The sequence below is a fragment of the Ruditapes philippinarum genome, unplaced genomic scaffold (genome assembly GCF_026571515.1).
Source record: "Ruditapes philippinarum isolate M1 unplaced genomic scaffold, ASM2657151v2 ctg700_1_1_1_1, whole genome shotgun sequence".
In the NCBI taxonomy this organism is placed as follows: Eukaryota; Metazoa; Mollusca; class Bivalvia; order Venerida; family Veneridae; genus Ruditapes; species Ruditapes philippinarum.
In genome coordinates, this window is record NW_026855624.1 from 97,440 (window position 1) to 119,394 (window position 21,955).

At 31.7% G+C, this 21,955-nt stretch overlaps 1 protein-coding gene across 1 annotated transcript; it reads right to left on the reverse strand.

The window, feature by feature from the left end:
- Nucleotides 1–2,148: 2,148 nt before the first annotated feature.
- LOC132743941 (uncharacterized) lies at nt 2,149–8,303 on the reverse strand. The gene is made up of 2 exons (XM_060732543.1): nt 6,496–8,303; nt 2,149–2,472 (listed from the first exon to the last, which is right to left on the reverse strand). Exons 1-2 carry the CDS (start codon nt 6,766–6,768, stop codon nt 2,194–2,196), a joined length of 552 nt encoding a protein of 183 aa, XP_060588526.1. The 5' UTR covers nt 6,769–8,303; the 3' UTR covers nt 2,149–2,193.
- Between the last annotated feature and the right edge of the window lie 13,652 nt (nt 8,304–21,955).

Sequence of the window (21,955 nt, forward strand, 5' to 3'; positions counted from 1 at the left end):
ATTGATAATAATTTATATAACATGGCATTATTAAACATTATTGCAGTTTTTAAATATGAATAAAAAGCTATATGCTGCTTTTGTGAATTACACTAATCAATAGGCGTTTGATTATTTGGTAAGAGATGTTATTTGATATAGATTAATCTAATTTGGAATAAAATGTTATAAATAATTAAGTCCGTGTATGAGAATGTAAGGTTACGGGTAAAATAAATAAATAATGTTAGTGAAGAGTTTGAATGCAGTTCAGGACTATTTCCTATTTCATTTTCTATGTATTTAAACGTATAATGTTAAATTAACTGTTAACTGTGCAAAGACAAAGGCTTTGATTTTTTTCTTAAAAAGGGGAAGGCGCAGACTTTGACACTTTTCACTTTGATTTTTTCTTTCAAAGACAAATCACTTGAAATAGATAAAACGTGTACATATTGGTTGTACTGCAGGCGGATCTTTTATTAATAATATGACTTTCGAAAAACTTTCTTTGTACATTATATAAACTGGACCTGTTTGATAAACGTATTGTACCAATTTTAAACTATGTATCGCAGGTATGGTGATTGATTAATAGCCATGTGTTAATATATACATCGAAAGTATTTTAAGAAATTATTAGGAGTTGAAAAATAAAACACAAAATAGTTTTTTATCTATGACGAATTAGGGAGAACATCTTAAAAACAACAAGATTTGTTAACGTTATAATACACTGGTTAAAGTTGTAAAAAATATGTTAAAGTTGTGTATGACCTTATGTGTATAGAATTACAACTAATTTAAAATAAATTCAATGTCCTGGGGTATTATGTTTCAGACTTCATTTAAGTATGGATTAATCAGGGTGTTGAAGATGTAAATATGTTTTAGTACTGTAGTGAAACAAAGATTAACAGATTCATTTATACAAATTGGTATACAACACTAAGAGATTCATCAAGAGCAACAAGTTAGTTATGTATTGTCTTGCGATTTTGGCTTCCAATCATATATCTGTCAATGAGTAATATTGAAAAGTTTAGGAAATCTTTATCACGTGTTAGGACTTCTTCACATAGAAACTGGTAGATTACATTAAACCATAAGCAATGATATATTTGCTCTTAATAAGAAGATGGACTTCATGCGTTATTGGAATGTCCCCTGAACAATGTTTTGAGAAAACAGCTTATAAATAAATATTTTTGGAAAAGTTCAAATACACGTCAATATATTGAATTGATAACAATTAAAAGAAAATCATCAATGTTATTTTCAAAATGTCTGAATTAAGAACAAATCTTGTATACTGTAAATTATATTTGGATGGTTAATGTAATGAATACTTAAGGGAATTTTTAAATTATGTGAAACTTTTTTGCTTTTTAAAACATAATCCCTTATGGGTTTTATAATAGGGTTTTATTCTGTTTTAAAAAAACCAAACGTCAGTCTAAATTTGCATTTTAAAATATATGTTGATTTGTCGTCGTTTCCTTGATAAAATTTTTCTATATGTGCGCATATTTTAAAAGTTTTAAAGCTACAAAAAAAGCTTAAAAATTTTGGTTTTAAAAATTTTGACCTTAAAACTAATGAAAAAAGGCCTCCCCACCCTTTCCCCGGAAACACATTAAAAATGGTGTTTCCCAGTGTTGAAAACCCAAGGCTTTGTTTTCAATCCTTTCTTCTTCTTAAACTTTGTTTTAAATTTTTTTAAACTTCAAAAAATCCCCAAAAGTGAATTTTAATTATATAGTGTTTATGCTCTTTCAACACAATTAGTTGTAGGAATCTTTTTATATCAGGAAGTATTTGACACTTTTGAACTAAGAACAAAAACTTATAAAGGGAATTTTCTCCTGGTTCATATAGCTATGGAAGTCATACCATCAGTTTTAAGATTTTTATTAATTGTGTATTATCCGATTATATATATGTCATATGTACTGGTACATAGCACTGCCCTGTCTGTAACACGAATGTATTTTCTGGCCATTGCTCTTTCAGGAATAAGATGGCAATATACAACAATGTATAACTAGTAAATCCATGCTACGCAAATTGTAACAATTCTCGCCATGTTAAACAAGTCGTCCAATGAAATCATGATTGGCGAATAACATATTTTTAACATTTTGAGTCAAATTTGTTTTCGAAAAAAATGGTGTTGAGGTTTGTGGAAAATAAAGTTGCTTTTAATATTCCTTATTAAAATTTAATTATCTCCGGGTGAATTCTGTTTTCAATCCAGGCAGGTTCCTTCCCTGGAGAGGCCCAAGAAGAATAAGATCTGAACAGCAACACGAGTACGCCCACGTGTACGATCGACAAGGAAACTATTACTTCTGCAACATCCAGGTATTGCCCCAAATAGTACGCCATACTTATATGGACCACACTATCCAAAGTAACACCAAAAATTGAGTCGAATTCCCAACGTGTTCTGAGGTCGCTTTTAAACCAGTCTAATGAGCTCCATGTAACAATCTTAAAGTGAGAATTCAAATAAATAATATAGATAGAAGATCAACACCTTAAATGAACGTAAAGCTGTCGTATAAATTAAGCAAGAAATCAGAAGAATATTAGTTCGAGCATGGGACACAATTAGTGCAACATACGATCAAAGCACAACAACAAATACTTCCGCCAACTAAAAAAGATTTTGCATTGCCAGGTTCTTTACTTTTACAATTAAAAGACGACTTATAACGTAACCTTGTATATTTCATTTCAAATTAAATTTTTAAAAAAAATAAAATAAGTGTTGAAATTTTCCCCCATCCCGTACCGTTTATAAAAAAAGGGCTTTTTTAAAAAAATGTGTTTTAATTTATAAAACTAAATTCCCCAAAAACGAAAATATCATAAAAAAAAGTTTTCCATTAAAAGAACAAGTTTCTGCTTCCTGTCAGCATGGACCAGTTGCTAAATTTTTATTTTGAAATCACTACATACTCGAATGGACTGTTCCAAGTTTCAAGTGAACACTTTTTGGCAACCATGAATAATCAGTATTATTTAAACAAGAGGGCCAAACTGGCCATAGATCGCTCACCTAACACTTCGAACTCATCCAAGCAATATTCTGATCAAGTCTCATGACAGGTTAGTCAAAAATGTGACCACTAGAGTGTTAACAAGGATTTTCTATGTTTGAGCAGTGTCACCTAGTTTTTGACCCCAGGTGACCCATATTCAAACTTGACCTAGAAATCATCAAAACAAACTTTCAGACCAATTTCCAGGATATTTGGATCAAAACAATAGCCACTAGAGTGTTAACAAGATTTTTTTTTGTATTTTTAGCTCCTGTGACCTAGTTTTTCATTCGAGATGGCCCATGTTCAAACATATCCGAGCAATTACCTAGACAAGCATCATGACCAAGTTTGATGAAAATTGAGTAAAAAATGTGACCAGCAGAGTGTTAACAAGGTTTTTCCATATTTGGGCGGTGTGACCTAGTTTTTGACCCCAGGTGACCCATATCCAAACTTGACCTAGAAATCATCAGAACAAACTTTCAGACAAATTACAAGGATATTTCGATCAAAACTGTAGCCACTAGAGTGTTAACAAAGATTTTCTTTTTTTAGCTCCTGTGAACTAGTTTTTTCATCCAAGATGACCCATGTTCAAACTCGTTCGAGCAATTTCTTATGCAAACATCCTGACCAAGTTTGATGACAATCAAAAATGTGACCACTAGAGTGTTAACAAGGTTTTTCTGTTTTTAGCTCGTGTGACCTAGTTTTTCATCCGAGATGACTTATGTTCAAACTTATCTGAGCAATTACCTAGACAAGCATCAAGACAAAGTGTGATGATGATTGAGTCAAAAATGAGACCACTAGAGTGTTAATAAGGTTTTTCTATTTTTAGCTCCTGTGACCTAATTTTTCATTCAAGATTACCCATGTTCAAACACCTCTGAGCTGTTACGTAGACAAGCATCCTGACAAAGTTCGATGATGATTGAGGCGAAAATGTGACTGCTAGAGTTTTAAAGAACAAATGTGGACGGACGATGGACGACAGACGACGAACGACGGACATTCAACAATCCTAAAGCTAGCTCGAGCTAAAGAGATAAATGTCTATAATATCAAACTTATTATTTTCACGTACATAATGTGAAGAATGATTGTACGATTTCCCTTAATACAAAAACTAACTAATTACACTTACATATGTAAAAATCCCGGAGATAACCGACCGCAAAATGTGTTACATAGAAGTTATTTGTTTGTTGTTGTTAAATAAAGAATTAAATTACATCTAACACAAAAAGTTATGATTCCTTTTTCTGTGATTCTTCAGGTTTATCAACCTGACATTTATACATAATGAAACCCAATTAAAAACAGAAATTCATCAACCTGACATTTATACATAATGAAACCCAATTAAAAACAGAAATTCATCAACCTGACATTTATACATAATGAAACCCAATTAAAAACAGAAATTCATCAACCTGACATTTATACATATTATAGCATAAAATCGGCTATTTTCCCCTCTTTTGCCCATGTTATAACGGGACCAAAACCATGTGTTAACATAGTCACGCGCTCTTGTTATAGCCCGGTTTCATCTATGCGCAATACATACAGGGCCCAGTAAACAAACAAACAAAAATGACGATTTGGCCTGTTTGCCAAAGAGTCATGCGCTCTTGTTATATTGAAATTTATTGATTCGAGGGCCTCAGACGCATATTCAAGTAACTATGCCGGAAAAACGGCGTATAGACATAGGTGCTAATCTTGGTTGTCGCCCTTTCTAAGAAACGGACAGTTGTCAATGTAAACAAATACAGTAGAATCTACCTGTCATTCAGTTTAACACTCCGATTAACTTACAAAACTAGATAACACAAAATTAATATGAGAAACTGTTTTTTATTTATGTTAATGTTGATAAATGCTCATTATATTTCTTTAAGAGAATAATGCTTAGTGCCTGACTTTTTTTATAAACTTGTTTGCTTGAAAAAAAAACCCGATTCTGATGTCACTGATCTTTTTTTCTACCGTCAATCTGAAATCATTCTAAGAATTTCTGAGGGTCATGTTTTGTCTTGGGTAGAGGGTAAAGTAACGTAACGTTTTATTTTTTTCTTGAGATAATAAATCTCCAAAGGCCAAGCTTTGTTAAATCAATTAAAATTCAAAATTTCGTTTGGTTCCGAGAATTTTCCAAGTTGTTGGCCCCGGAAAAATGAAACGGATACGTAAAACATAGAATTGGATAAATACCGTCCAAGCACAAGAGTTTAATGTAATTGTGTTTTGTATAAACTATACATCACGAATTTGTTTGAAAATTTTATGCTATAATAGCGTCAACGCACGTTTATTTCGTGTTATAAAGTCTGCAGAGTCCCTCGGAACTGTTGGAGCCCTCGCCCTACCGGGCTCGGGCACCAACCGTTCCTCGGGACTCTGCAGACGTTATAACACGGAAATACGTGCGTTAACCCTATAATGAAACCCAATTAAAAACAGAAATTCATCAACCTGACATTTATACATAATGAAACCCAATTAAAAACAGAAATTCATCAATTTCAGCTTTGTGTTGCTGCAAACAGTCCTGATTATGTCTGATTGTTTAAAAAAGCGAAAATAAAAGTGAGGTACATTGTACCACATAGTGAAATAATTTCAAAAAATAGTCATTGAAAAGTCTAAACTTATATTTTGATTATGTTCATTGTGAAGTTATCAAATATATATAATTTATCATTATTTGTCTCAAAAGCAAAAAAGTGAAAGATGGCTCTAAAACCCTGATTTGATGATTACATTAAATTAACAATCTATTTTCCATTTTATAAGGAAATAAACAGGCCATTCAAATTTTGTTATTAAATGGTCAGCGTCGATACGCTTCAGATCAACCGAGAAATATTGTTAACTTAACACTTGGTAAAAAATGTTTAAATTATTTATGTTGTATCCGTGGACGGAAAAGCCAAAGTAGAACGTCTGACTTTCGATAACCAGAAATGATTTGACCTTTAACTTTTTTTGTTTACCAGTGGAAGCATACCATAAAAGTGTTTACACCTATCTTGTAAGTATTTTAACATATCTCAAAGTAAAATAACTTCATTAGTCAAAATAAGCTTGTTCTTACATTGACTATTACCATTAACTCTTCAATGACTTTGATGATCATCTAAATGCATCAGTTATTCATTTATCCAGATTGTTAAAACTATGAGAGTCATCGTTTAACAGTGACAAGATCATAATTCCTCTATTGTGAGGACTCCTCCGAGGTTTTCTTGACATGACTGGACTAAAAATATTTTAGATTGATATACCATTTAATGTAGATCTAGAGCAGTAACCTAAGTGCAATATTTCAGATAAATTGCTCACTCGGTTTTTCAACAAATGTTCTAAATGACCCATAATTGGTCAAATCGGGCAACGAATATAACACCCCTTCCACCTTTTCATCATGTTACATCTGTAAACTTCCTGTAATATTTACCTTTCTAGCCACCCAATTCTTCTCCCAGAAGATGAAGTAGAATGCATGCGTAATGACATGACAAGCAGCTAGCCATTTTAGCTTCCCCGTAAACAGCATTGATGATGAAAACATTGTGAGAACCTCGACCAAGAAGTAGTACCTAATTCGGACCAAATCCTCCCGCGGAGGTAACCGCACTCGAAACAAAATCAGTGTGTGACCCCATATATGAAAGCACTCTAGTGTAAACAAGAAAAATGCTATAAACGTCTGTAAAAAACTTCCCAACATTGTGTCCGTCTGTTCGTTATTTACTGAAAGAAAAAAATCATGTGAAATTAGTGCAATGCTTTTAAAATCTTAATCACAATTTACCCCGGTGGTCAATTGATGTAACCAATTTAAAATGTTATTGTAGGTATAAGCTTGACGCCCGTTATTATAAAGCTATCCCATCTAAGTTTCGTATTATATCTAATCTAGACGAAGACAATATACAGCCAATATAAATAAGATAAATCAACATATCTCCAATAGTGTCAGTTTTTATTCTTAATACATAAACTTAATAAAAATAATTAAATATAAAAACCACCAAATAAAAAAGTAAATATTACATCCCGATAGTCAACATTGAAATAATTAAATATAGTTATCAATAAATGCATCGCATCAATCTAGATTACTTACTTTGTTATCACCTGAGTAATAAGCGTCCAAAATATTGGTCATGAATTATAAATGTCAAACCGGGAATATGGTCCACATTGCATTTTGTTATCTCCTAATTCACACCAAGAAGTTATACATGCATAGAAAGAATTAAAGTAGAAATAAAATAGGAAGAAATAAAGAATCCCTAAAGAACGCACAAAACGAAAAAATTGATAATGTTGCGGACTCGGTTTGATTGAGCCTGTTCATGGACGGTACTGGGAAATGCTAATTACCGTCCACGCCTCCAGCATCGGTTTAAGCAGTATTCAACATGAAATGGTAAAACTTGGAATTTTGAAACATCCCCAGATGTTTTCATGCGGCAGTCATCATGGAACCTTCAATGTGCCACATTAGTGCCATTCCATATAAAGCGACGTATTGCCCCAAAGTTAAAGAATGTGTGTGTGTTAAACGAAAAACAGTCTGCGGAACTAAATAACATGGAATTTTGAAAGGGAATCAGAGGTTATGATGCCTGCATATCACAGATAAGCTGTCAAAAACAATTAAAAAAAGCAGGCCACATATCCTTATAAAGATGATTAAAAAGTATTCAAGTGGGAAATACTGGAACCACCCAACTAGAAAATAGTCGAATAGAAAGAACTAAGAATACCACACGCACAGCTGAACGATCTTTAAGGATCGGAAATTAAACACTTACCAATATGAAATCCTTAACAGGAATACTGCTTACTTTGATCAAATGGTTACTGAAATATTTGTATATAGATTGAACTTAAATTGAATGAAACAAACACTTCAGAGGTACTAAAACTTTTTTTAAATATATACATTCCTATCATTAACAATACTATAGTAACTAAAATCTAGTAAAACAATGATGACTTTTATTTCGATAACTATCCACATTAAGATGAAGATGTACCTAATGCAATATTTTATGGACTATATTTTTCTTAGTAAATTAGATTTGATCAGGCGTGCAGTCGTATGGATGTTTTGAATTAGTGCAATTTGGTTTTATTACTGGCAAACTACATAACGTTATCATACATTACAAAAATATGTCACAAAGTGATACCATCGAAATTAAAATTTATCTGTACCTCATGGACCATCATATGGGGTATATATTTCTTAGTAAATTAGGCAGTCGTATGAATACATTTTTTGTTTTTTACTAGCAACCTACTTAACGCTAACATACATTAAACAATATTTAACATAGATCTATCATCGTAATTAAATTTTATTGTAATTTAAAAACTCTTTTACAACTAAGTATAAGCAAGCCTGATTTCGTTGGAGATGTGGTTTATTAACTTAGTAGGATTATTGGCCATTCACTGTCTTCACTAAAATTATCAAACCATTTTCTAAAAGAGCATATGACCAAATATTTTTAAGCATACCGTTAGATTGGTGTTCAAGCCTTTTGCAGTTGGACTCTATGCTTTCCTCCATTGATTACATCCGACGGACCTAGTAGAAAACTCTATGATAGACAGTTCTGAAAGATATACTATGCTCGAATATGATATAAGAAAATATTGATAGTTGCTACAGTCTCTTTGTAAATATAAAATAGTTATGGTTTGACTTCACACAAAGTAGATATGTTATGTGTTATATTCTACACACTATAGATGGTCACACAATTAATATATAGTGTTATTAAAATGGTAGATTTTTTTTAAAGAAAAGACAAACTATAGGGGACGCAGTTTCCCGTATACAATTTATTCATTTTTGTATTTAAATTTCATAGATCAATACATATCTGTGATTTAAATATTTTACTTAAGGATGAGCGTAGTATATTTTGTAAGCCTTTCGGTCAGACGGACTGAATTGTTTTAATTCTGTCTGCTATTTCCATTGTATGTGATTTTCCTGTTGCTCTGTCGAGTACTGTTGTTATGGTACATATTAAGATGATCACTTATGGTCTAATGTAACCATGGCTATTGTTAGAATTTCACTTGGCATGGATTCATTTTATGTACACTGTCTCGTCATATAGGGACATATTGGGGCTAAGAGTGAGATTTGGCACGTCTAAAATCGTTTTAAATTTACATATGTCTTATGTATTGTTACATGTTTTTAATGTTTGCAAGTTTTGTGATGCTCTATCTTGTTACATCATCGTTAACGGTACGTGTTTTCTTTCCATTCCCAACTTTATCTCATTTGCTGTTGTAGTGTAACGCCCAGATCTGAATAACTCAATATTAATAAGTCAACACAATATCAAGTTTAAAATGTCATATATATGTGTTTATTTAGTATAAGATATTATTCTATAAAACAATTGTTTAATCAGTGTCTTTAATAATTTCACAATTCTTAAACAAATACGTAAAGCAATAAGAATTAATGTCAACTGCGTATCTAGCATAATTTAACCTGAGTGAGTGAGTCTATATAACATAAAAAACCACACTAAAGAATGTGATATTTTGCTTACCTTAAATAGTAAAAATATATACGCCTTAAACTTTATTAACCCATAAGTCATAACTGCAAATATGCGTTTCCGGACAGCTAACAATTAAGTTAACAATTATGTTTACTCCCTATCGGTACAATCACCGCTTATGTGATGACATGCCCATCAATTAACTAAATTAGGCATATCTTACTCGTGTGTCCGGTGACAGCTACTATCATAATTAATATCCGCCTATGTTTTGTTGACTAATTACCGTCTAATTACCGTTATCCTACACTGTCCTGCCACCGCCCCTTATCCTTACACTCATTGTCCCTTTAACCCATTACGCGATATACACACCTTTTAACGCCTTTTTCACACCCCCCTTTTTGTGGTCTCAAATGGTGAAAAAATGCCTTATTTAGGCCCCCAACACTTGTTTTTGTTTAAGAAATGTTGTTAAAAAGTGACCACTTTTTCGGCGCGGCCCCCAACTAAAAGAAACATCAGGGGGTTGCCAGAAGGGGTGTGTGCCCCCTTCTGTTTGGGAGGTTTGAAGGGGGCGTCAGTCCCTCTCATCACCAAGATAATTTTGGACTTGTGAGAGGCTAAAAATGACCCCAGATCAATCATAAGGTAACGTGTAACCAACGCTGAAAAGCATTTGAGTCTATTTCAATCCACTGAGAAGTTGCAGCACTTTAAAATCAATTTTGATGGAAAAAATCAACGCAAAATAGTGATATTTGGCAATTTTGAGATGTTCCCTCGTTGCCATGGTAACAGAAAATTTAAACCATGAGCATGTTGTCGCAAAGGCAATGGTCTAGAAGTATTGAAGCAGTTTTTATAGTATTACATGTGTGTATAGCAATTTGAACTTGTAACGGGAGACTTTTGAATGAAAACAGCCATTTTTCACAAAATGCTCATGAAGTCATGGGTTAATACCGGATCGGTCCTTATTATTTTGGGTTTAACGGCACATAAGCACATGACTGACCATACCGCGCCGAACACTAAGATTCTTTAAATAAGGTAGTGTTAGTATAAGGTTATAAATCTTAGAATACAGGTTTATTTCTTTTAGGTAGTCGATAAATGTTTTGGAAGGAATAGAGTAAAAAATTTCATATAGATCATATCAGACATTAGGAAACAAAAACAAATATATATGTGGTTAAGGGGACATCATTGAAAATTATGTTAGGAAGGCCTTATCCAAGTCACTGTGAGCTACTCTTTATGTTCCTTGTAGCTTTTGATCATCCAATGCCATATTTAGATAACATCAAATGCATGATATAAATAAAGTCAAAGGATACATTGTATGCGTTATTTATACTGTCCTTTACAGAAAGCAGTAATGTAGATATTTACATAAGCAATGTACTATGTTAATGTTTTAAACACAAAGCAAATATTCATTGGAAAACATTTACAGCATATGCTAAAACAAAATGAATTTGCATTACTTTAGGATCTGATGCTTTAAAAGATTTTAAATATGACATGTTGTTGGTGTTTCATATATATGTTTAAATATTTAATATAGTCGACTACTTAAGAAGAAAAAAAATGTTCATATTGATTTTAAAAAGTCTTTCATATTGCTATAACACATGTACAAATTTGCATAGAAAATAATTGCGTGTTTCGTTTCAATTATATTTTGTACGTCTTTGAGTAAAATTGATTAGGGTCGGCGAGAAAAATAAGGGAAGGTCGGGTTCCCTGAACCACATACGGACATAATCCCCTTCGGACAAAATCCCCTTCATGTATTTTTGTATATCTGGACATAATCCCCTTCATGGGTGGACATAATCCCCTTCATGTGTGAAATTTTGAAGTGGACAAAATCCCCTTCATAAAGTTGCTACCTCGGTTAACATCCCCCTTAGAGGAATTTTGGTTTATAAAGTGGGTATGAGAGCGACATACTGCATTATGCTGTGTGGTAAATATCTTAATGTATAAATAAGTAGAAAATATTTCGGCAGAAAAGCACATTCAATTAGCACATTTTAATCACATTAAAATTGCTTTGTTAAAGCATTCATAACAATCAATCGAGTAGTGCAGTGATCTTGTTTTGATAAAATTATCACTCTTTCTTCAATAGAAATTGTAACAATGGATAGTATATATCAATTAGAATTATCAACTTATACAATCAATGAAACAATTATTGGCTAATAAAAATGTTTTTCATAATAATTTAAAATAATTAAAGAAATTGCCTAATCAAATATGTGTTATGCAGTTGATAATTTACCATAATTTTAATGAAAACTTTTAAACTAAATAAAGGTTAACTATTGATGGATTATTATAAATAAAAAAACAAAAGTTCATTATTCATCAATTTTTAGGGAGTATAATAATACATTATTCATCAATTTTTATGGAGCATAATAATACATTAGAAACCTATGAAACAAGGGGATTTTGTCCGGGTAGTGAAGGGGATTTTGTCCAGCCTTGCAAAAATTTGAAGGGGATTATGTCCACCCATGAAGGGGATTTTGTCCGGGTAGGTGAAGGGGATTTTGTCCGAAGGGGATTATGTCTGACATTCATATTTTTGACCTAATGTACTTTAACTAACAAAACGATTAGCTAATTTATCATCTTAATATATCAATCGGGAAGGGGCCAATTTCTTGTCAGGTGACTTCGGCTGCCTACATAATTAATAAAAATCAATATATTTCCTGGATAGTAATTTCGTTCTGGATGATCAACGGTAGATAATGTTACGATAATTTTACCATTATCAAATAATGACATGATTATAAGCAGTACAATCTGTCTGTCTGTCTGTCAGTCAGTCAGTCTGACGCTAAAATATAAATACAAATCAATTTAGAGTATTACTAGATATGCCCGTGTTCTAATCCACTTGCCTCTGAATATCGAAGGCAAAACGTTTAGTCTTATGTAAATAACTATGATTAACTGTAAAAAATATTTTAATTTACTTACTCCTATAAAACTCCAAAAACGTAATTTATTCGTGTGCAACTCCTTCCTAACACCGCGTACAACTGTTGGTATTCTGATGCGGATAAAGAAAATATAATACTTATGGTTAAATAACATACATGCCTTTTGGTTATTAAATTTCAAACTTTTGAAAGGAATTGGACCGAGAGCTACAATAGCTCATGGTAGTCCTCTCCTTTAACAAAAGCAATATGTTCATATAATACATGGCGTATTATAATCTTAATTAATCATAGTTAAAGCCTATAAAGAGATAAAATGAAGAAAAAAAAATACCAATTGTAAATTATTAACATTTATATACTACCTTCAATAAAAATATGTTTAAACCAAACTTTTGAAAAACGTTATCTAAGTTAAAGCTATTAGATAATTTACTGCCGTCCATGAAAATGCACCATCAACTTACTTGTGTTTCAATTTTGTCATACATGTCATAGTTTTCCATTTGTCTATAATAGGAGGAGATAAGCTTGTATCATGTATGACTATACAACCGGCCCACTTCTAACCCGACGCTTGTATTATTCGTTATTGTTAGGATAATTTGTAAAAACACTCAATCAACGAATAATTAAGCATACAACACTTATTGCTTCAAGTTCTATTAAAAACCTGCAAAATTAAGATTAATAAAATGTTTAACGAATTCACACGAAACCATGGGAGGCTTGCTACTTTATTGGTTGGCCTTCCTGGAGAAATACTTATACTTTCTCATATTGTGGTCAAAAGTTACTGACGAAAATTATCAGAATTTATAAAGATTTTTTTTAAAGGATTTTCATAGTTATTGTTAAACAGCTAAAGAATTGATAAAATGGGGGTAAAGGTATAGACTGAACTTAAGACGTCCTAGATAGCGAATGAACATGTTAACGGAGCAAATTGATGGGCGGATAATCAGTACGATGTGCAATGTACGTATATACTGGAAAAAATGATAGTGGCATAGGCTTTTGCGGACTGATTGCTATTCACATATGGTCATTCACAGCTGTATATTTTCTTTGTATTTCTTGATAATACTCCAAACCTCCGGTTCTCAAAGTGAATTTCCATTTATGCGGATGGTACTCACAATGAATTTTTCATTTATTCATTTTATTTCATTTCAATTTCACTTATACTGTAACCATCCCAGAAAAACGGAGAGCAAAAAGGATGAGTTGAAACAAAAGGCACAACGAACTATTCACCTGTTAGCTTCGCTTTAATAAGCTAGAGGACATACGCAAGGATTGTTTCAGTCAAGTTTAATTGGTGAAAGTGAAGACCAATATAATGTCCTAGAAAATCATAACAAACTTGACAGTGCAATGGAAATCATCAGGATTGGGAACTTTGAACCATCTGATAACCTGAGAAGTGTTGTAAGCATATAATGCATCTGCAGAGAGTAGCGAATCTCAATCTATATTCACAAGCATCGTTGGCCATAAAAGTAAAACGAGCAATCAACATCAGTTTATGTGTTCTTCTTCTGGGACAGACATTAGTGATGGTCATTTTACGAGGTCTATGAAGAACCACGTCATTGTAAGGTTTTCACAGCAGTCTGTGAAAAATGTCTACAGGTATAAGCCTCCGCTTATACACTCGGACCGTTTTTTTTGCAGAAAATCCGTCGACTCGAATGTAAAATACAATTTTAATATAAAAAAAACGTAACAGTATCAAAAATCTTGTAGTGCACCAAAGTATGGCTATAGTACTTGAGATAATTGTAAAAAAGTTTATAGATTTACTGCCTAGTTTAGGCCTGAAAACGGGATAAGTGTTTTTCTTTGAATGCTTCCACTCGGACTTTTCCCGAAACATATAAGAGATAAGGTTGAAAACCTTTTTAAATATTATTTTTAAAGTACCGGAATATAAACTGAGTCATGTCTACACATTTTTCTAGATTGGTTTTAAATATTTCTATCAAAAGTCAGCTTTTCTTAATTCTTTTTATTAAAATGGAAAATGCTCCCACTCGGACTCGATTTCAGAGATGCTCTCAATCGGACCTAAATGTAAAAACACTTTCCCCTTTTCAGGCATAATCTATAAACGTTTTTTACAGTAATCTTAAGTACTATAGCCATTCTTTGGTGCACTACATGATTTTTTGATTCTGTTATGTTTTTTTATATTAAAATTGTATTTTACATTCGAGTCGACGTATTTTCTGCAAAAAAATGATCCGAGGTAGAGCATTCAGCAGGTGCGCGATGACGTAGTATCCTATCATTGTTATTTGTTTTGATCAAATCACGAAGGGCAAATGAATTTACGTCATTGGCAAAATGACGAAAAACAAGCTCTGTATGAAATTAATGAAAATAAGGAGCTCAGCTTGAAGCTGAGTATGATCGACAAATTCGATAAAAGTGTCTTACTATATGACATTTACAGAAACACTATAAATGCCCACGTTACGTGCCTGTCATTAAATCAATTGTAATGTCAACCAAATTGCAGCAGACGATATTTCACTCGCAATCTTCGTGATGGTTTGATTGTTGATTTAGACGTTGAAAAAATATTGCTTTGCACTTATTAAACTATGATCACACAGGAACAGTATTCATAAAATAAAATTGTATCGGTCTATGGACATGGTATATTAAAAGGTCGGTAATACTTTTTTGGCAAAGTTAACGATTGATTGCAGAATTATCTCTCTTATTCTATATAAAAATAATCTGAATATTATTGAAATACAATTTTTTAACTGTGAAGACACCTATTGTTTTTTTGTTGTTTTGTTTTTATTCAAGTAGCACCCACACGATGCCTTTTGTGATCTGCTTGAATTGTACTGACTAACCAAACAAAGAAATTAAAGAAACTTAAAATCAGTTTTTTTTTACTGTCACGTGGATCTTATCTTATGAATCTTAGGAAATCTTCTATTCGTCGGTCTATATGTCACGGTGTCCTACTAGCCGTCTATTGGCTGACAAAGCAGAGCCATGTCGGGGCATCCAGTTCTAGTAAAGAACATAAAAATGATAGATATACTACGGCATTAGTAACATTATTTTGCATACAAAAGATGTTCTCGGTAATCGCTGCTGGAAACCCAAACGGGGTCTCACTCTAGGATATTGTTAGCCATTTAAACTTCAGGAGGATAGTAAAGTTAGAGTAAATTTACGATTTTTATTCAGCAAATTTGAAAAGCACAAGAAACACTAAAATTGTCAATTACGTGGAACGTCCTTTTATATATTTATATTTTCAATGTCATCTTGAAGAATGTTGGGAATTTAAGTAACTCGCGGTCGCTTTATTTGTAGTCAGACGGTGTAACCACTGCGTCCTCTCCATGCTATTAAGTTATACAAATTGGGTAAGTGTTATTACACTTTTAGAAGATTGTCTATTTCCTTCCTTATATGAGATATGGAGACATCTACTCTGTCATGTTTTAAACAAATACCTTGTCATTTTACTGATGAATGTGTCTAGACGTGTATAAATATTTCTTGCTCATTTTCCGCATCAGGATCCTGTCATTGATTCTTTTGCCAACAAAATAGAGAAACAGGTACTATAACATCATTATCATTAGTATACTGTATATGATCTTCATCATCGAACCAATGAAAGAAATAAAAGAAAAACAGAACAAACCAAAACAACGAATAAAATATAACAATTTAAAAACGACCAAGAGAACAAAATAATCTGCATCGAAATATGTACTTATCAACTAAAAAGGTTATTTTCCGCATACGGATCCTGTCTCAACAGATATTGAAACAGGTACAAATGTAGTCATGAATATATTAACACTCACGTAAGAAATGATAATAGAAACAGGTAGTAGTGAATATAAAATTCACGTGAGAGATGATAATAGAAACATTTCATTTTGAATATAACATTCACGTAATAGTGCTACTGAATTGAAATTACATGTATCTTAAAGCTGCATGTCTCCAGATAAGCCAAACTATTTCAAGTAAATCAAACTTGGAAACATGTACTAAGCTTGTACGAAAACTAAAACGATTTCAGATTCAAATAATAATTTACATGTAATGTGCGACTAATGACAGATTTTGCAGTCCTTATTACGATCTTTCTACTTCATGACTAACGCAAGCCTATTTTGACATATTTTGACATATTTGTGGTAATTTACGTAGATTATAAGTGCCGATTGCAACGTGTAAATAACTTTCTTTGTTCACTTCAGAAAATATTTTACTTTAAAATACATTTTCAAAATAATTGTCATGACATCAGCATGAATCCACATTGCTTTGAAAATCAAAAAAGCTCATTGATGATTGGCTGAAAGGTCACGAAAAGGTGACAACTTATTGATATTCGTAAGATCGTAATGCGTAGCGTTAATAAGGAGCTGATTTCAATCAGAGTGTGAATATTCTTTGATTCAATTGCCAGTGTTTCACACTATTATATGACTGACATATTAGTAAACTTCAAACACAAACCAAATATCCAAATTGTAAAGCATTGATAACGTAACATGAATTATTGTTTCGGAAATAAATCTAGACCCAAATATTTAGATGTGATATAGATATTGCATTATAAAAATGATGCAAATACAATATTAATGTTATAGATACATAGATGCTGAAATGTAATATTACTGATTACTATTTAACTCGAATGAAAGACAGAAAGTCCTTAAAAAGGAAAGTTATTCGAGAAAAATGATGTAAATCATTGTAAAAATGCGTCACATCTAATTTATTTTATCGGCTGAATCGTGATTCAATCGTCTACACTCAAAGCATTCATTTTGATGTCAATGACTACAAAAAATCCGTTTACACTTATTATTAGATTTATATGTGAAACAAACTAGTTAAGGCAAAGCAATTATTCAATTCCAGTTATCGCAATTTGCAGGTATCCAATTAAAAGGTTATTTAATAAAGCTCTGAGATTGCTTTTAGATACCATCAATACTAAAAATTCTAAAAGCGTCTATCCTCAAATATGTCTACAAAACTGTAGCTGAAATGTCGCCAAAACATGTATATATGTCCTGGCGTAATTATAGTGTAATACAATTTAACCTTTAATCCGACATATCACAATTTTAAATTTGACCTAGGACCACAACCAATCAAAAAGCCTGCGATATCCTTTATTCATAATTTAAGGATTCTTTTTGTAAACAAAATACTTTAACTTGTTAAATCAAAATTCAACGGGTTTATAGTTGCAGCGGTTTTTTATATATCCGAAAACGTCGCCATTTAGGCGTCCTAAAACGGTGCCTTCATAAACATTTGTCAACAATTCGGATAGTCTCCTTCAAAAACATGAAATATGGCAAAAGAAACCCGACAAAAGTATCTTGTTAGTCAAACAAAAGTTTTCGAAATTATAGGCACTTTTTCAGAAAGTTGGACTAATCTTAAAGATAATATATTAAAGATAATATATGTCGTTGATGGGGTAAAAAACGTGCACGACGTTAAAGCTACATTAAATAAATTTCATAAAAACAGAAATATCGAAATTTCATTAAAAAATTTGGTTTCATATCGACTCCAGATCTTATTATGGTGTCAAGACAACCAAAATGAGTTTTATAAGCATAAATATCTGCGATATCATTGTGGCGAAATCGGAAATACAATTTCAGTTACTATAAGAAACTCCGCCTTCGGATCATCCGTACATCAATATTAAATCAACAAACATGACTATGAGTAGCAGTCCTTATATAACGGTATATTTCCGCATTGTAACGGTTGTTTTCATACAAATTTGATATCTTTATGAGATGATTACTCTTTCCTGGACGCCATGCTCAGTGCACCGTGAAGCTAAAACGGTTAAGTGTGTTTGCACATGAAAATCTCAAATTTGCTGTGTTCCGTTTAGAAACTATAACACTGTGACGTAGCACATACACGAACTGATTATAGTCTTTATTTGCATGTTAAAATTCTTATACGAACTTTAGTGTTACCGTGGGGTTTTCCGTTTAAAATTGTAATTTATTAACAATGTTTGATGAGATTAACAACAATATTGTTAAAAAGGTTACTGAAACTGTACAATGCTTGGTTTTTAGGCAAAATATTTTTTTACATATTTATTAGACGTAGTTTTAATGTTCTCCCTAGTTGCAACGCTTAAAAAAAGACAAAATTTGGTTTTGTGTGCGGACGTGTATATCTAAGATTTGTTTTAAATATTTTACTTATCTCAAACTTATTCAAGTTATGATTGGAATTTAGTAAATAAAAATCTATGGATTCTTTTGCTGGCTAATCTAGGAATTATTAAGTACGGTAGACGAAAATTACAAAATTGTATTTATATTCATTTTCGCACATGTTAAATATTAGCATGTTATTTTATCATGCTCATATTTACGTTTTTAAAATAGATGATATAGAGAATGAAAATGAAACATATTTGATGCTGCTTAAGACTTTTTAATTGCTCCAAAAATCAATTCAAACAACAGTTCAATAATCATAGGTTAGCGTTGTAAGCGCACTTGCGTTGAGCGACATCCAAAATTTTGCAACAAAAGTACTCCTTATGGTATGAGAACATAATCATTTACCCAATCGTACAGCGGCTAATACTTCGAAAGATTTAAGTATATTTTGACGTCACAGCTAACGACGTTGTGACGCTGTAACAAGATTCAAACTGCGTCGTATGTGCTTTACTATGTTTGCGAATATATGCATGTGTTGACCATATTGTGTTTAATTTGTTTAATTGTTATGGGTTTTTTGTCTTTATGAGGAGAATATATTGAGCATCAATATAGTGTATATAAACTTTTAATAAATACTATTGAATTTATGGGTATTTCCGTGTATTTTCACACCTCGTGGTTAGTGAAAAAGTGATATGATTTATTATTGGTAACCAATTTTATAAGAATTCTGAGCAAATCACCTATCCATGAGAAAATCTAACAGTTTAAGAGCAAATTATTTGCAAAATGAGAGATATAAAAGATAACACGTTATGAAAATTCATGAACTTTAAGTAAACGCTTTATTTATGCATGATAACGTTCATCTCCAGTTAAATGTATAAAAGCATTTATTTAATCGTGCATTATGCGTGTTTGAAATATGCAACGTTTTTTGGGTATTTCACTGCAAGTATCACATGCGTATATGCGACCCTACAAAAAGGAAATCTATATTGTTTAAGAGTGTGTTGAACTAACATAACCATAATGACGTTGTTGACATAATATCATTACATTATGGCAAACTTGCTTGTATGCCGCTTTCATGGTGTTAACTACAACGGACCGTACAACTGTCCGCTTCTTGTAAGATCGTCACCTGTGAAAATCCAACCAGTTACAAGCTCTACATCAAGATACTCGTAACCCAATTAAACAAATTCTAGAAATTGATGTAATAATGAAATCTATGTTTCAAATATTTTATGATAATTTTACAATGGAATGAAACATTGTGTTTTGTTATCAATGAACTGAAGAATAAAGGTATTACTGTTGAACAGTCAAAATAAAATTTTAGAACAAAATAAAAACCCAAGCATTTCAAAAGTGAATACCAAATATATTACAAAATTATATACATATTTTGATATAAAATGTTTAACAAATTAAAATGAACGATCCGACAGTCGAGGATTTAAATACGTATAAACTGGATTGTGCATAGAGTGAAATCCCCTCTCGATCGCCCCCACAAAAAAAAACAAACAAAAAAACAAAAACACTAAGGGCAGAAAAAGGACAGCAAAGGTGAACATAAGATCAAGTTTTGTCTGAGGGATAGATATATAGGGAAAAGAAACAGTAAGTTAGACTCAATTAAAATTAAAAGGAAACATTTGTTGATATCATTCGTTTAACAGAGACCTTGTTAAGTAACCATTTTGATTATTATATTTTAGATAGATAGTTAAAATCTAAATGTACAAAAAGAGAATATGATGGTTTAACAATGTATGTCCATCACAAATTTAAGCAACATGTGGAACTGGCTCAATTTTTCAGGTGACTGTTTGTCATGACTGATATTTGGTAAAACATTGTTTAATTAAGAAAATGATTTACTTGTGTGTTTGGCTTATAACACCACAAAGGGTAGTATAAGGGAAATTATTGTTTATCACTCAATATTTGAAATTTTACTTGAAGATATCTTGAGTTTTGAAAACAATGAGAGTTGTTAACGTTATAAAACATTGCAAGTAGTACAAAATATGTCAAAGTTGTGTATGACCTTATGTGTAGAGATTTACATCTTAAACCAAATTCAATGTGGTAAGCCTGCCTGTTATGTATTTTTTTGTGATTTTGGCTTTCAATTATATATTTGTCAATGATTAATATTGAAAAGTTTAGGAAATCTTGATCACGTGTTAGGACTTCTTCACAGAGAAACTGTACTTCATGCATTATTGGAATGTCCCCTGAACAATGTTTTGAGAAAAAAGCTTATAAATAAATATTTTTGGAAAAGTTCAAATACACGTCAATATAATTATGGAATTGATAACATAGCAAAATTAAAATGTTAAAAGAAAATCATCAATGTTATTTTCAAAATGTCTGAATTAAGAACAAATCTTTAATACTTGTAAATTATATTTGGAAGTTAAATGTAATGATACTTAATAGATATCATTATGTGAAACTTATGCTTATTAACATAATGCTATAGTATGATAATATGGTTATTCTGTTTATAATAAACCAAACGTCAGTCTCAATTGCATGTTAAATATATGTTGTATTTGTACAACGACCTTGATATAATGTTTCTATATGTGCGCGGCGTGCGTGTGCGTGTATATACTTTAGACTCATGGGTATATTGCTCAAATTTATTTTGTAATAAAATCTAAAAAATCTGTGAAACAAACATTTAGCATGTTATGTTCAAAATGATATGTTACATTAACAAAGCATAATAAGTTTGTATATTGTTAATAGAAATTTTTTTTATAAATTATATAATAACAATATAAAATGCAAGAATAACTGGGTATAAAAGGAAAGGCTTGCTCAGTTGTGCCATCATCCCATCCCTTTAAAATTGTTTTTTTTTTGTTTTAATTTACTATCACAATTTTTTTTGAATTACGGTATTTGTATATCATAAAGGGTTTGTTCAGTCTTTTATTTTTTCGAAAAAAAAGTTTCACTTTTAAAAGGATAGGTAGGGTAAGCCCAAGACTGGACGAGCACCTGTGCCCATTTGTTTGAGCACCAGTGTTATGCATGCAAATTTGGACAAAAGAAGGACCACTGATTATAACTGAACAGGAACATGCTGACGATAACAGTAACAATTTTTTTTTGTAAAAACGAATATTTTTTTTGTCAAAAACGATTTGAAATCTATTCTC